This window comes from Mytilus galloprovincialis, chromosome 2 (assembly GCF_965363235.1).
Source record: "Mytilus galloprovincialis chromosome 2, xbMytGall1.hap1.1, whole genome shotgun sequence".
Taxonomy (NCBI): Eukaryota; Metazoa; Mollusca; class Bivalvia; order Mytilida; family Mytilidae; genus Mytilus; species Mytilus galloprovincialis.
In genome coordinates this window covers 93157064-93169518 of record NC_134839.1, presented here as the reverse complement: position 1 = coordinate 93169518, position 12455 = coordinate 93157064, and the positions used below count along the sequence as shown (strand labels likewise).

Genomic DNA, 12455 nt, shown 5'->3' with positions numbered 1-12455 from the left:
TGAACCAACCTTTATAGAATCTTTACACTTGATAGCATCATACAAACTCTGTAGTATGTTCATATGTGTTTTTACTTTACTTTTTGTGAACCAACCTTTATAGAATCTTTACAGTTGATAGCATCATACCAATCCTGTAGTGCATTTAGACATGTCTTTATCATAGATTTTGTCAGCTCTGGAGAATCCTTTAATTTACAGTGTGAGATCAGTGACCACATTGGTGAGGATGCCATTTCTAACTCAGCGGAGAAAGCTGCATAATATGTTTCTGATTCAAATTCCACATGCTGACTGAGTTCTCTATTGTTAAGGTTCATCCCTTGAAGGTAGCTCAGTAAATCTAACCACATGGTAACCAGTCTAGTATCTGATAAGAACTTTATTGTAATTGCCTTATGAGAAAACAGATTAATCAGATCACTAACAATTGGCCAGTAGCAATGTTCCTTCATCGCTATGTTTGCACAGTCGACAACCATGTGAAAATTAGATTGGGTATCTGAAATGAAAAAAATCAATAAAATGTTACCTAAACTCTGTCAACGTATATGTATTCTACCTTGGACATTTTTTTTAATAAACAATGCCATTATAAATGTTCCTGTCGGAATATATATTCTTTACTCTTCATTCTGTAATATTTGATTGATTGATTTGTGTTTCACACCACTTTGGACACCATTGCGCTATTTCGTGGTCGTCAATATTTTAAGGTGGAGGACGATTTTTTGTAGGAGATAACTACTGACCTTCAGTAGAAATGATAATAATAATATTACAGAATATGTCTTCCACTTGGAACTTATCATATGAAGGATTTTCTATTTCATGACAGAGTCATCAGACCATTTGACTCACCACAAAGAATTTAATATTGCTACATACTCTACTATAAATTCTAGGACGGAGAGTTTATATCTAGTTAGAAATCAGAGTCTTATTTCACTAAATGTCAAAATAAAATTATTTTTCTACTCGCTAAAGTCACGAAAATAACTCTTTGACACATATCCTTTTTCTATTCTCAATTTAAGAGATATAAAACCTGTAACTAACATCTACACTTCACCATACTAACCTTGTAGAGAACTCTCTGTCAAAATACTCTCTAACATGTTAGTCAGACTAACAATCAGTATGTATAGTAAGTTATATTCCTCCACCATCTTTACAGCCAGCACCTCATTGCTGAACAACTGGACACTAATGTGGACTACTCTATTAGATATAGCAGGTCTGTTTAGACCATTAATTAGAACCAGGGTCATTCTACTATAATGTCTGATAAATGCTCTGGTAAATGCTTCCTGAAATAAGTTTTGAAAATTGTAGCTTTAACAATAATATCAATGTGTGACTTAAACTGATGAAATTGTACCAATTACTAGCAGTATTAATGTAAAAGAAGTACTGCTAACAGGATAAATCTCCAGATACATGCAAGTTTGGTGAAGGTTGGACAAGTGGTTTTATGGACCACCACTAAAAACAAAATGTTTGCCTAAATTTCAGTCTATCAATTCCTGATGTAAACTTGAACTTTTACCAAGTTACCTAAAAATCTAAAGGTATGTTTACCATCTCGTGGGAAATTACCAAAACAAATATTTGATAAGAGATGAACATCAGTTTCAAAAGACAACATGCAGAAACCAAAATTTTTATTCTATCAATAACTGCTGTAACCTTGACCTTTAACCTATCAATGGGGTCATCCCAATTATTGGCATTATCAAATGATGTTAGAAGTTGGTCATACGGCTCAAAAGATTTTGAAACCGAAATTTTTGCACTATTTATAGCTGCTACTATCTTAATATTTGACCTATTTACCCTATTTTGTGAAGAATATGTAATTCAATGTACATAAGAATTTATTATATGAAATAGATATCCATTTTTTATTACAGAAAAAAATATAAGAGAACTATCCTTACTTTATAATTGTCATCAGGCAGCAGACTGAGAAGTAATGTGACCATTTTCTGTGGGAATTCATACTTCACCATCCAGAATGTAAGTTCATCAAGTAATGTCTTATGTACCATTTCCTGAGAAAGACCTGGCATCGCTACAAAATTATAAATTGATAAATACAAGATACAAGATCAAGATAAATAAAAGATATGTTAGCCTAAATCAAAATAGAAATGCCTTTTACTTTTTAAAGTGGTAAATGTGTTTCTTTATGTATTCTCTTTATATTCTTTTCACTGGTTCATCAAATATGTCATCATATGTACTCTTATGCATGTGTATCAAAATCTGAAAATCAGAAATCTGTAATTTAGTTTAAAGGAGACTGTTACTTTTGGGTCCCTCTAATTTGGACAATCTAAAACTATCATAAAGCTTTATCTAATATTCCTTTGATGTTATGGCGACATCCATGTGTCAGACATCAGTATCAATTTTGGGAATTTTGGTGTTTTAATTCTTGCATTTATGTGCCTAAATGTCATGTTCTTTAGATCATGCATTCGTTAAAAAAAAACAATTAAAACCATATCAGGGATTCAGGAATTCTAAAGAATGTTGTTCAAGTTTTTCTAGCAGAACATGTTTTTAATTTTTTTATTTCAATTTCATTTAAATGAATTAAAACTAAGGTTTTACGAAAGTCATACAGAGTTTTTCACACTGAAAATAGTTGGTAATGGTAACATATCAATAGTGAAATAACATTATGTTTTATTGGAGGGTAACATAGCAATAGTGTCATATTACAATAACAGTATGTCCTAATGAAGGGAATCAAACTCATGCAAATATTTACCACCAAATCGAAAAGCTGAAAAAGTTGAAATCATTTAGATAATGATATTAATCTACATTGGTCTAACTCTAAACCTTTGACATATTTATGAAATTCAATTCTAAAATGACGTCCTTCAAATGCTTTGAGTACACACCCGTTGTAAAATATGAATATATTTCCTGGGCTGTTCCGATCATACTCCGCCACGTCATATGCATTTTTATGAATAAGCTTCCCAACGTCATAGTACAATGACGTAAGAATATAGGTATTTACAAGAAAATTCACACTTGTGAAACTGAAAATAATTGCAACAAGGAAATGTAAACAAACGATGCTAAAATGTGTTATAAGCCATATTTTTTTTATACATTTAAGACATATAAGTAAATTATCATTTGAATTCATCAAAAACTTTCTAAATACGTTATTGTAAATAGTTTAAGCATATCACAAAATCAGTTTGCTCCGTTCTTTAATGCCATTTAATAGTGTGTTTATATATTGGAACAGCAAATATTTGCCTCCACCTAGATCGCTTCGATCCAAAAGAATTTCGGTATTTGTCCTATTAGAATCAAAATAATTGTTGGGAGCTTGAATATATCATGATTTTACCCCGGATTGTCCCTTTATGCTGATATGTTACCCCACCTATCGTTCAGGGTAAAATATTTTGCATAAAGGGACCACCCAAGATAAAACCATGATATATTCAAGCCACCATGAATTATTTCTTAATTTAAGAGTCAGCACTTATTTTATCAACTTGAGACAGGAGCTGCAATGAATAATTTGATTAAATATGCTAAGACAAATTCTTCTTTCTGTAAAACTTAGGAGAAGAAATATTTGGTATAAAACTGTCATGATACAGCTGATAAATGTATCCTGAAATGTACTATTTATGACAAGTGTCTTGTTTGAACCAGAATATTTTTCACTTGGGTGTTTCGTCAAATCAGCTGCCATATTCTTCAGCCGTTTTTTGGACATATATGTATAGTAAGAACATATACTGTAGTTTAGAAAGAGGTGCCTTGGATGTTTCATTACGAAATGTTCTTTTCATTCTATTTTAATCTCCGTTACCACAGGTTTTGTTCTTACTTTCATATTCATCAAACCCTTTTGGTGTAGTCATGTTATCTAATGCAGCGTTATATCTTTTCTGGCTGTCAACAAAATAACTATTCGACCCATCTGGTAATAAGTTTACTGAAATAATAATAAAAGAGTCCACATGCTATATTTCTCATTTGCTTAAGTGAGTATGACTGACTATGTTAATGTTTTAAGGGGTTTCTGAATCTTTTGTTGACCTTTTCTTGTAAAAGGGACTCAAAGTCACTGTTGATACATACTCTAGTAATATTTGCAGTCAAAACATGTACATGTAATCATAATCCTTTTTTTCAAAGTTTTCAAACTGATTTTGTATTTTTTTCAAATTTTCACCAAAAAAAAACAACAGAAAAAGTGTTTGCTGTATGCTCCCAAGGGAACTTAAAAATTGAGGTTCATTTGTTTGTTTTTCTTTTTAGATCAAAGCAGTTGTATAGTTTATTCAAATGCCATATATTTTATTTCTCTTCTTGTGCAAGATAATGTAACAATATGTGTGTAAGGCAACATAGTAATGCATGCATTCCTGATTCATATTACAACTTGATATGAATCACTGTCATTCATATGACCAAAATTAATGAGAAAATTAATCAAAGACTCAGATGGTTAGGTTGCAAAGAATGTTTATTAAACAATGAGGAATGGTCTACAATAAACTTTTAATTATATGGAAATATAGAAAAAAAAAATTAGGATAGGGATATCTAAAAAAAATCATAATAATATTTGTATAGCCTATATAGGTTTGCAAACATTTTGTGAAGATTCCTGGATCTTGGTTGAAAACCCTCAGGCAGCATTTATTACACAAAATTGATATTGTATTTTGAAAGCTTTGCTGATATGACTATTTTCTATGGTATGGAAAAATAGAAAACAGAATTGAAATATATTTGAAATTATGTATCAAATTTTGGAAATACTGTATGAACAATAAATTACAGCCCTTTAAAATTCTTTGAAGATGTAATGAAAAAAATATGTGTCAATTGTTTATTTAATGCATGACTCTGATATATACAAAACTTCTGTTAACTCCTTGTACAAGGCATTAGAGTTAAGTGCCTGCCCAATGACCTTTCTCATGGCTGCCCCCATATCACTTAGTGTGTGTAGAAACTGATATATACAAACCTTCTGTTAACTCCTTGTACAAGGCATTAGAGTTAAGTGCCTGCCCAATGACCTTTCTCATGGCTGCCCCCATATCACTGAGTGTGTGTAGAAAGGTTAAGAACTGGTCAGCATCCTGCATGTCCAACTGATATGTATCTTTCATCTCTGAAAATATATTTGTCTTATGTATCCACTGACAGATTGATTTGAGTACAGTTAATGAATGGTTTCTGGTCTTTTTAATTTTATGAAATAGATTGATGATGAAGCACCATACATCAATTTTACACCTTATTTTTACTTGTGAATTTCTTATTGCTGTATGTTCTCCGTTTGTTTTAGCCCACACTGTGATATACATGTACTGTATAAATGATAACTCATGGGTATTTAAAACTTTTGGAAATTTCTCCACAGCTGAATTTGTCAGCATGAATATTTTTGAACTGTGTATCATTTTTTCCATTAATTATAACCTTGTTACAGTCTGCACTGTTAGCCACTAGTCCGATGCCCCAGACTAGTAAAATTTCATTCGGACTTGTAAGTTTTTGCAAAACTTTGTTTGAACCAATAAGAAAAATGTCAGAATATTGGTCTTCAGACTAGTAGTTGAAAAAGTTTTTTGTGCAGACTGTTGTTATAATATACAATATATTTGGTAAGAAGATAAAATTGAAAATGGAAACAAGGAATATGTCATAGAGACAACAACCTAACTAAAGAGTATTGTCAGTATTCAAACAGATAATAAAACAAGATAAACTTTTGTCTCTGTATTCCTCTCAATCAACAGGCATTATTTCCATAAGTTTCTTAAAAGGATATTTATTTGACTGAAGGGACCTCTTGGTTTGATGAAATTATTATAATTTAATTGTTTTTTTAATTCATTCATGCATTTTTAGCAATTAAAACTCTCTTTGGATAATTAATGGACATCTTCATGAATCTTGAGTATAGAAAGTTTTAGTATATGATGCAATACTACCATACATTCAAATTCATGTTTTCGTAATTTTCGATCAATAATCATTATATTTGATTTTGAATTGAAATTTTTTAAAAAGCAGAAACCTCATATTTGATACTCAAAGAAATATTCAATATATGAATATACTTTAATGTGCTTGATGTTATATAGACCTTTGTACAACACCAAACACATTTCGGTATTTTAATATATTGAATATATCTTTAAGAATCAAATATGAGAATTTTGTAAACAGGATGTAGATAAGCAAGGAATTTGATCATATTTAATATAGAAAAGCAAGATACCATTTAATATAAAGAATAAGAAGATGTGGTATGATTGCCAATGAGACAATTCTCCACAAGAGTCAAATAACACAGAAATTAACAACAATTACATTAAGAATGACAACAAAAGGTAAGGAAGTTCCCTAGAAAAATGTGACAAATATTTCATATATGACAATTATGTTTTAATGAATAAATTAAGTATTAGGTGAACAGGAAGTTAATTAGTAATAAACCTAAAAATGCATCACTAGGTCAGAGAAGTTCACATTCATAACAATTACCAATTTCAGGAAGATCTTATTTAAAGTTTCCTAGAAAAATGCTACAAAGGCCATTATATGTTAACCTGATATTGTAATTGATTAGCAGGAAAATGACAATGGATCTAAAACTCATTACAGAATATAGCCTATACATACATGTATGAAGACTGATATCAGATTTCAGATCAATCTTATTTGTAGTTCCCAGAACTAGAGGGTCTAGAGAGACTGTGTCTCTTAACTAGATCTATGCACATCTCCAACAATGGACACTCGCAAACATTGTGGACTAGGATAAAACATGACAAACAAGAATGTGGCCCCAGTACATGGATGCCCCACTTGTCCTATCATTTTCTATGTTCAGTGGACCATAAAATTGGGGAAATCTAATTTGGCATTAAAATTAGAAAGATCATATCAGAGGGAACATGTGTACTGAGTTTTAAGTTAATTGGACTTCAACTTCATCAAAAACTACCTTGACCAAAAACTTTAACCTAAATGCGGGACAGACAAATGAACAAACAAACGGATGAACAGATGGACGAAGGAACGTACCAAGGGATGCACAGACCAGAAAACATAATGTCCCTCTACTATCATAGGTGGGACATAACCAGAAAACATAATGTCCCTCTACTATCGTAGGTGTGACATAACCAGAAAACATAATGCCCCTCTACTATCGTAGGTGTGGCATAAAAACAAAACTCTTTTATTGATCTTGTATTGCTAATCATTTCATCTGTTTATACAGTTTCTCTCTAGACTATCACTTTTGGGTCAAAATCACACACAAAAACCCTGTTATGCACAATAGCAATGATAGCAATCACTCCTATAAAAAGTCAATAACTATTTCAGAAAAAATAGTCATTCTTAGTAGATTGTGTCTTGCTGAATTTTGACTTATTTAGGTTTTTATCTTTTGTAGCTTTCCATATATAAATCAAGATTGAAAGAAATGGTAAAAAATGTTATCAAAAGGCAATAACTTCAATAAGGAGTCAAGTGACAATTATAGCAATGTTGACTTATTTGTAGTGCTAGTCTTGATGAATTTTTTTTCTATTCTAATAGTTTTCAACCAGATGCTTTACAGGGTGCAGCTTTATACGACCGCAGAGGTCGAAACCTGAATGGTTGGGGCTAGTATGGACACAACATTCAAGCTGGATGCAGCTCTTAATTTGGATTGGGATTAAATAGTTGACACAGAATAGGTTTCTGACATAGGATTGAACTTAAAAATTTTTTTTTGCTTTTGAGCAATTCACTATGCTTTTGAATATTAATCCTCTCAAAAAAAAAAAATATTTGAAGAAATTTTCTTTTTAATTTCTGAAATTTAAAATGAAAAAAATTGCCCCCCCCCCTTTCCCTTATTCCAACAATGATCCAGGGATCTCCATAGCCTGTTTAACGATGGCGCACCGCCATCGTTCAAAACTGTGATTGTTTTTATAGCCTGACGCCATTTTTTTAGCAATTATAATTAAATGCATGTAATTGCATAAAACTCAAAGACTTTTTTACAGTATAATCCAATACAGTTCAAACGCCTGAGGGATATCTGGATTAAGATCGCTAATCACTTGTACCTGAGCTTGTTCAGGTAGATCAACAAACCAGACAGAAGAATATTATCTGAAGATAGACAATTCATTTGTCAAATTATTTAAGTTTTAGTTTCCGCAAATGCTTATGATAATTCAGATTAAATAAATAAATTAATAATCCAGTTACAAAGTTTAACAAGTTGACCACATGCTTTTATTTTGACTTACGCAATCAGCATCCCCTTTTTAAGAAGTACAAAATAAGACGTAAAACAGTAATTATTATTTCATCGCAAATAACTCGAGTACTGCTGTATTGTAACAATAATATAGAATTACTTTTAAAAGTTAAAAAGTATAAACTTTTAATATTTCCTGTAAAGAAATATTGTATCGTAATTCCGAATTCATTTCCTAGTTTGCAATCAAATTGATACATCCGCGTTTCCGGTTTCTATTCAGACTCGAAAGATGCATGTTGCATAGCATCGATTTGCTAGATAAAGTCATTAAAAACCTTTTCATTTGACAACGTTTGCTTTACAAATCTTTTTAACCTTTTACATAACCCATACGACTCGTTTTGTCGTTGCTGCAAACCAGCCATACCGGTAATGGGTTCATGACTTCTGAATTTGACAGTGTCTGTGAAAAATAAACTCCACATGATTTTTAACCCCCATAACAATTACCAACCAGATGCTCTGCAGGGCGCAGCTTTATACGACCGCAGTTGACACAGCATAGGTTTCTGACACAGAATGAATGTGGTCTAATGAACTTAAAATACTTTTTTTTCCTTTGAGCAATTCACTATGCTGTTGAATATTAATCCTCTCAAAAAAATGTTTGAAGAAATTTTCTTTTTATTTATGAAATCTGAAAGGAGAAAAATTTAACCCCCCCCCCCCCCCCCATTTTTTTTTTCACATCCCCCTTTCCCTTTTTCCAAAACTGATCTCAATTCAAATTTCTTATGGAGTTTGCAACAATAACTACTCATTTAAATACATCATAAAATATTAAAATGTAACAAAAGGTGCTTGTTATCACTGAATGGTAAAGATTGTTTTAATTTATCAGTTGGTAGTAAAAGTGAATATACATTGTATATTGTATAAAACAATGATTTAAGTTGATTCAACTACTATTCTGGACAAAGAAAGATAACTCCAATCAATTGAAAATTTCTTGCTATTGCACAATATTGTGCAATTAGATATTTCTTGCTATTGCGCAATACTGTGCAATTGAAAATATTTGCTATTGCACAATACTGTGCAATTGAAGATTTCTTGCTATTGCGCAATACTGTGCAATTGAAAATTTCTTGTTATTGCACAATACTGTGCAATTGAAGATTTCTTGCTATTGCTGAATACTGTGCAATTGAAAATTTCTTGCTATTGCACAATACTTAATATAATAATTTTGGATCCTGATTTGAACCAACTTGAAAACTGGGCCCATAATCAAAAATCTAAGTACATGTTTAGATTCAGCATATCAAAAAAGCTCAAGAATTCAATTTTTGTTAAAATCAAACTTAGTTTAATTTGGACCCTTTGGACTTTAATGTAGACCAATTTGAAAACGGGACTAAAAATTAAGAATCTACATACACAGTAAGATTTGGCATATCAAAGAACCCCAATTATTCAACTTTTGATGAAATCAAACAAAGTTTAATTTGGACCCGATTTGGACCAACTTGAAAACTGGGCCAATAATCAAAAATCTAAGTACATAATCAAAAATCTAAGTACATTTTTAGATTCAGCATATCAAAGAACCCCAAGGATTCAATTTTTGTCAAAATCAAACTAAGTTTAAATTTGGACCCTTTGGACCTTAATGTAGACCAATTTGAAAACGGGACCAAAAATTAAGAATCTACATAAACAGTTAGATTCGGCATATCAAAGAACCCCAATTATTCAATTTTTGATGAAATCAAACTAAGTTCAATTTTGGACCCTTTGGGCCCCTTATTCCTAAACTGTTGGGACCAAAACTCCCAAAATCAAACCCAACCTTCCTTTAGTGGTCATAAACCTTGTGTTTAAATTTCATAGATTTCTATTTACTTAAACTAAAGTTATGGTGCGAAAACCAAGAATAATGCTGACTTGGGCCCCTTTTTGGCCCCTAATTCCTAAACTGTTCAGACCTCAACTCCCAAAATCAATACCAACCTTTCTTTTGTGGTCATAAACTTTGTGTTTAAATTTCATTGATTTCTATTTACTTAAACTAAAGTTATTGTGTGAAAACCAAGAATAATGCTTATTTGGGCCCTTTTTTGGCCCCTAATTCCTGAACTTAGAACCAAAACTCCCAAAATCAATCTCAACCTTCCTTTTGTGGTCATAAACCTTGTGTCAAAATTTCATAGATTTCTATTTACTTAAACTTAAGTTATTGTGCGAAAACCAAGAAAATGCTTATTTGGGCCCTTTTTGGCCCCTAATTCCTAAAATGTTGGGACCAAAACTCCCAAAATCAATCCCAACCTTCCTTTTGTGGTCATAAACCTTGTGTTAAAATTTCATAGATTTCTATTCACTTTTACTAAAGTTAGAGTGCGAAAACTAAAAGTATTCGGACGACAACACAGACAATGACGCCAACGTGATAGCAATATATGACAAAAAATAAAAATTTTTGCGGTCGTATAAAAATAGCATGAAAACTACAGGTGGACCTTCTTGATAGCTATTGGTCATTCTCGACTAAGGGAAAGGGAGGGGGCATGAGGGCTTGGCCTTTGAAGGGTTACAAACGGCAATTATTGAAAATATATATACTTCTACATAGAATTTATAATGAAAATTTAAATAAGCAGTAAATTAGCATTTTCACCTATCCTTATGTGGAGGTATGAAATACTTTCTATTGCGCTACACTGTAAAGCGTAGATACGGTTTATGATGGTGAAAGTTCCTCCATCGTTCAATTTTCATCCATGGAGATCCCTGATGATCTCAATTCAAATTTCATTATTTACACATTTCATTAAATTTAGTTGAGACAAACTTAAGTTAAGAGAACAGAAACTAACCAGGTGCTCCGCAGGGCGCAGCTTTATACGACCGCAGAGGTCGAACCCTGAACAGTTGGGGCAAGTATGGACAAAACATTCAAGCGTGATACAGCTCTGAATTTGGATTGTGATCAAATTTTTGACATTACATGGGTTTTTTTACACAAAACAAATGTCAAGATTTTACAAATCAATTAAAGATTTCTTCTTATTTAAATCTAAAATTAAATAGTTGACACAGCATAGGTTTCTGACACAGAATGAATGTGGTCTAATGAACTTAAAAGTTTTTTTTTGCCTTTGAGCAATTCACTATGCTGTTGAATATTAATCCTCTCAAAAAAATGTTTGAAGAAATTTTCTTTTTATTTATGAAATCTGAAATGAGAAAAATTTAAACCCCCCCCCCCTTTTTTCACATCCCCGTTTCCCTTTTTCCAAAACTGATATCAATTCAAATTTCTAATGGAGTTTGCAACAATAACTACTCTTTTAAATACATCATAAAATATTAAAATGTAAAATAAAGTGCTTGTTATCACTGAATGGTAAAGATTGGTTGGTAGTAAAAGTGAATATACATTGTTTATTGTATAAAACAATAAAAAAAACTTCATCAGCAACATTTTATATTGGCAAATTTCCAATGAAGTTATTTACATAAAGTTATTGGCAAATAAAAATAGAAAATGACATCATAGTCATGTCTGGCAAATTTCCAACATACATTATCTAAAAACATTTTAGATAAGATAAGGAAAAAAAGCTTCATCAGCAACATTTTATATTGGCAAATTTCCAATGAAGTTATTTACATAAAGTTATTGGCAAATAAAAATAGAAAATGACATCATAGTCATGTCTGGCATATTTCCAACATATATTATCAACTACTATTCTATACAAAGAAAGATAACTCCAATTGAAAATTAATTGCTATTGCACAATATTGTGCAATTAGATATTTCTTGCTATTGTGCAATACTGTGCAATTGAAAATTAATTGCTATTGCACAATACTTGATATGGAATCCTGATTTGGACCAACTTGAAAACTGGGCCCATAATCAAAAATCAAAGTACATATTTAGATAAAGCATATCAAATAAGCCCAAGAATTTAATTTTTGTTAAAATCAAACTTAGTTTAATTTTGGACCCTTTGGACCTTAATGTAGACCAATTTGAAAACTGGACCAAAAATTAAGAATCTACATACACAGTTAGATTTGGCATATCAAAGAACCCATTTATTCAATATTTGATGAAATCAAACAAAGTTTAATTTTGGACCCCCATTTGGACCAACTTGAAAAC

At 31.4% G+C, this 12455-nt stretch overlaps 1 protein-coding gene across 4 annotated transcripts in view; it reads right to left on the bottom strand.

Moving 5' to 3' along the window:
- Window positions 1-12455, bottom strand: part of LOC143064902 (E3 ubiquitin-protein ligase ubr3-like) — a 57493-nt gene that overhangs the window by 37700 nt on the left and 7338 nt on the right. Inside the window, exons 4-9 of one of the 4 annotated variants that reach the window (XM_076238104.1) lie at window positions 5024-5170; window positions 3872-3979; window positions 2780-2794; window positions 1941-2074; window positions 1082-1310; window positions 96-502 (exon numbers count right to left, since the gene is read on the bottom strand). In XM_076238104.1, the coding sequence (XP_076094219.1) occupies window positions 96-502; window positions 1082-1310; window positions 1941-2074; window positions 2780-2794; window positions 3872-3979; window positions 5024-5170 (1040 nt within the window). The other 3 variants (XM_076238107.1, XM_076238106.1, XM_076238108.1) reach the window with 3 other exon arrangements.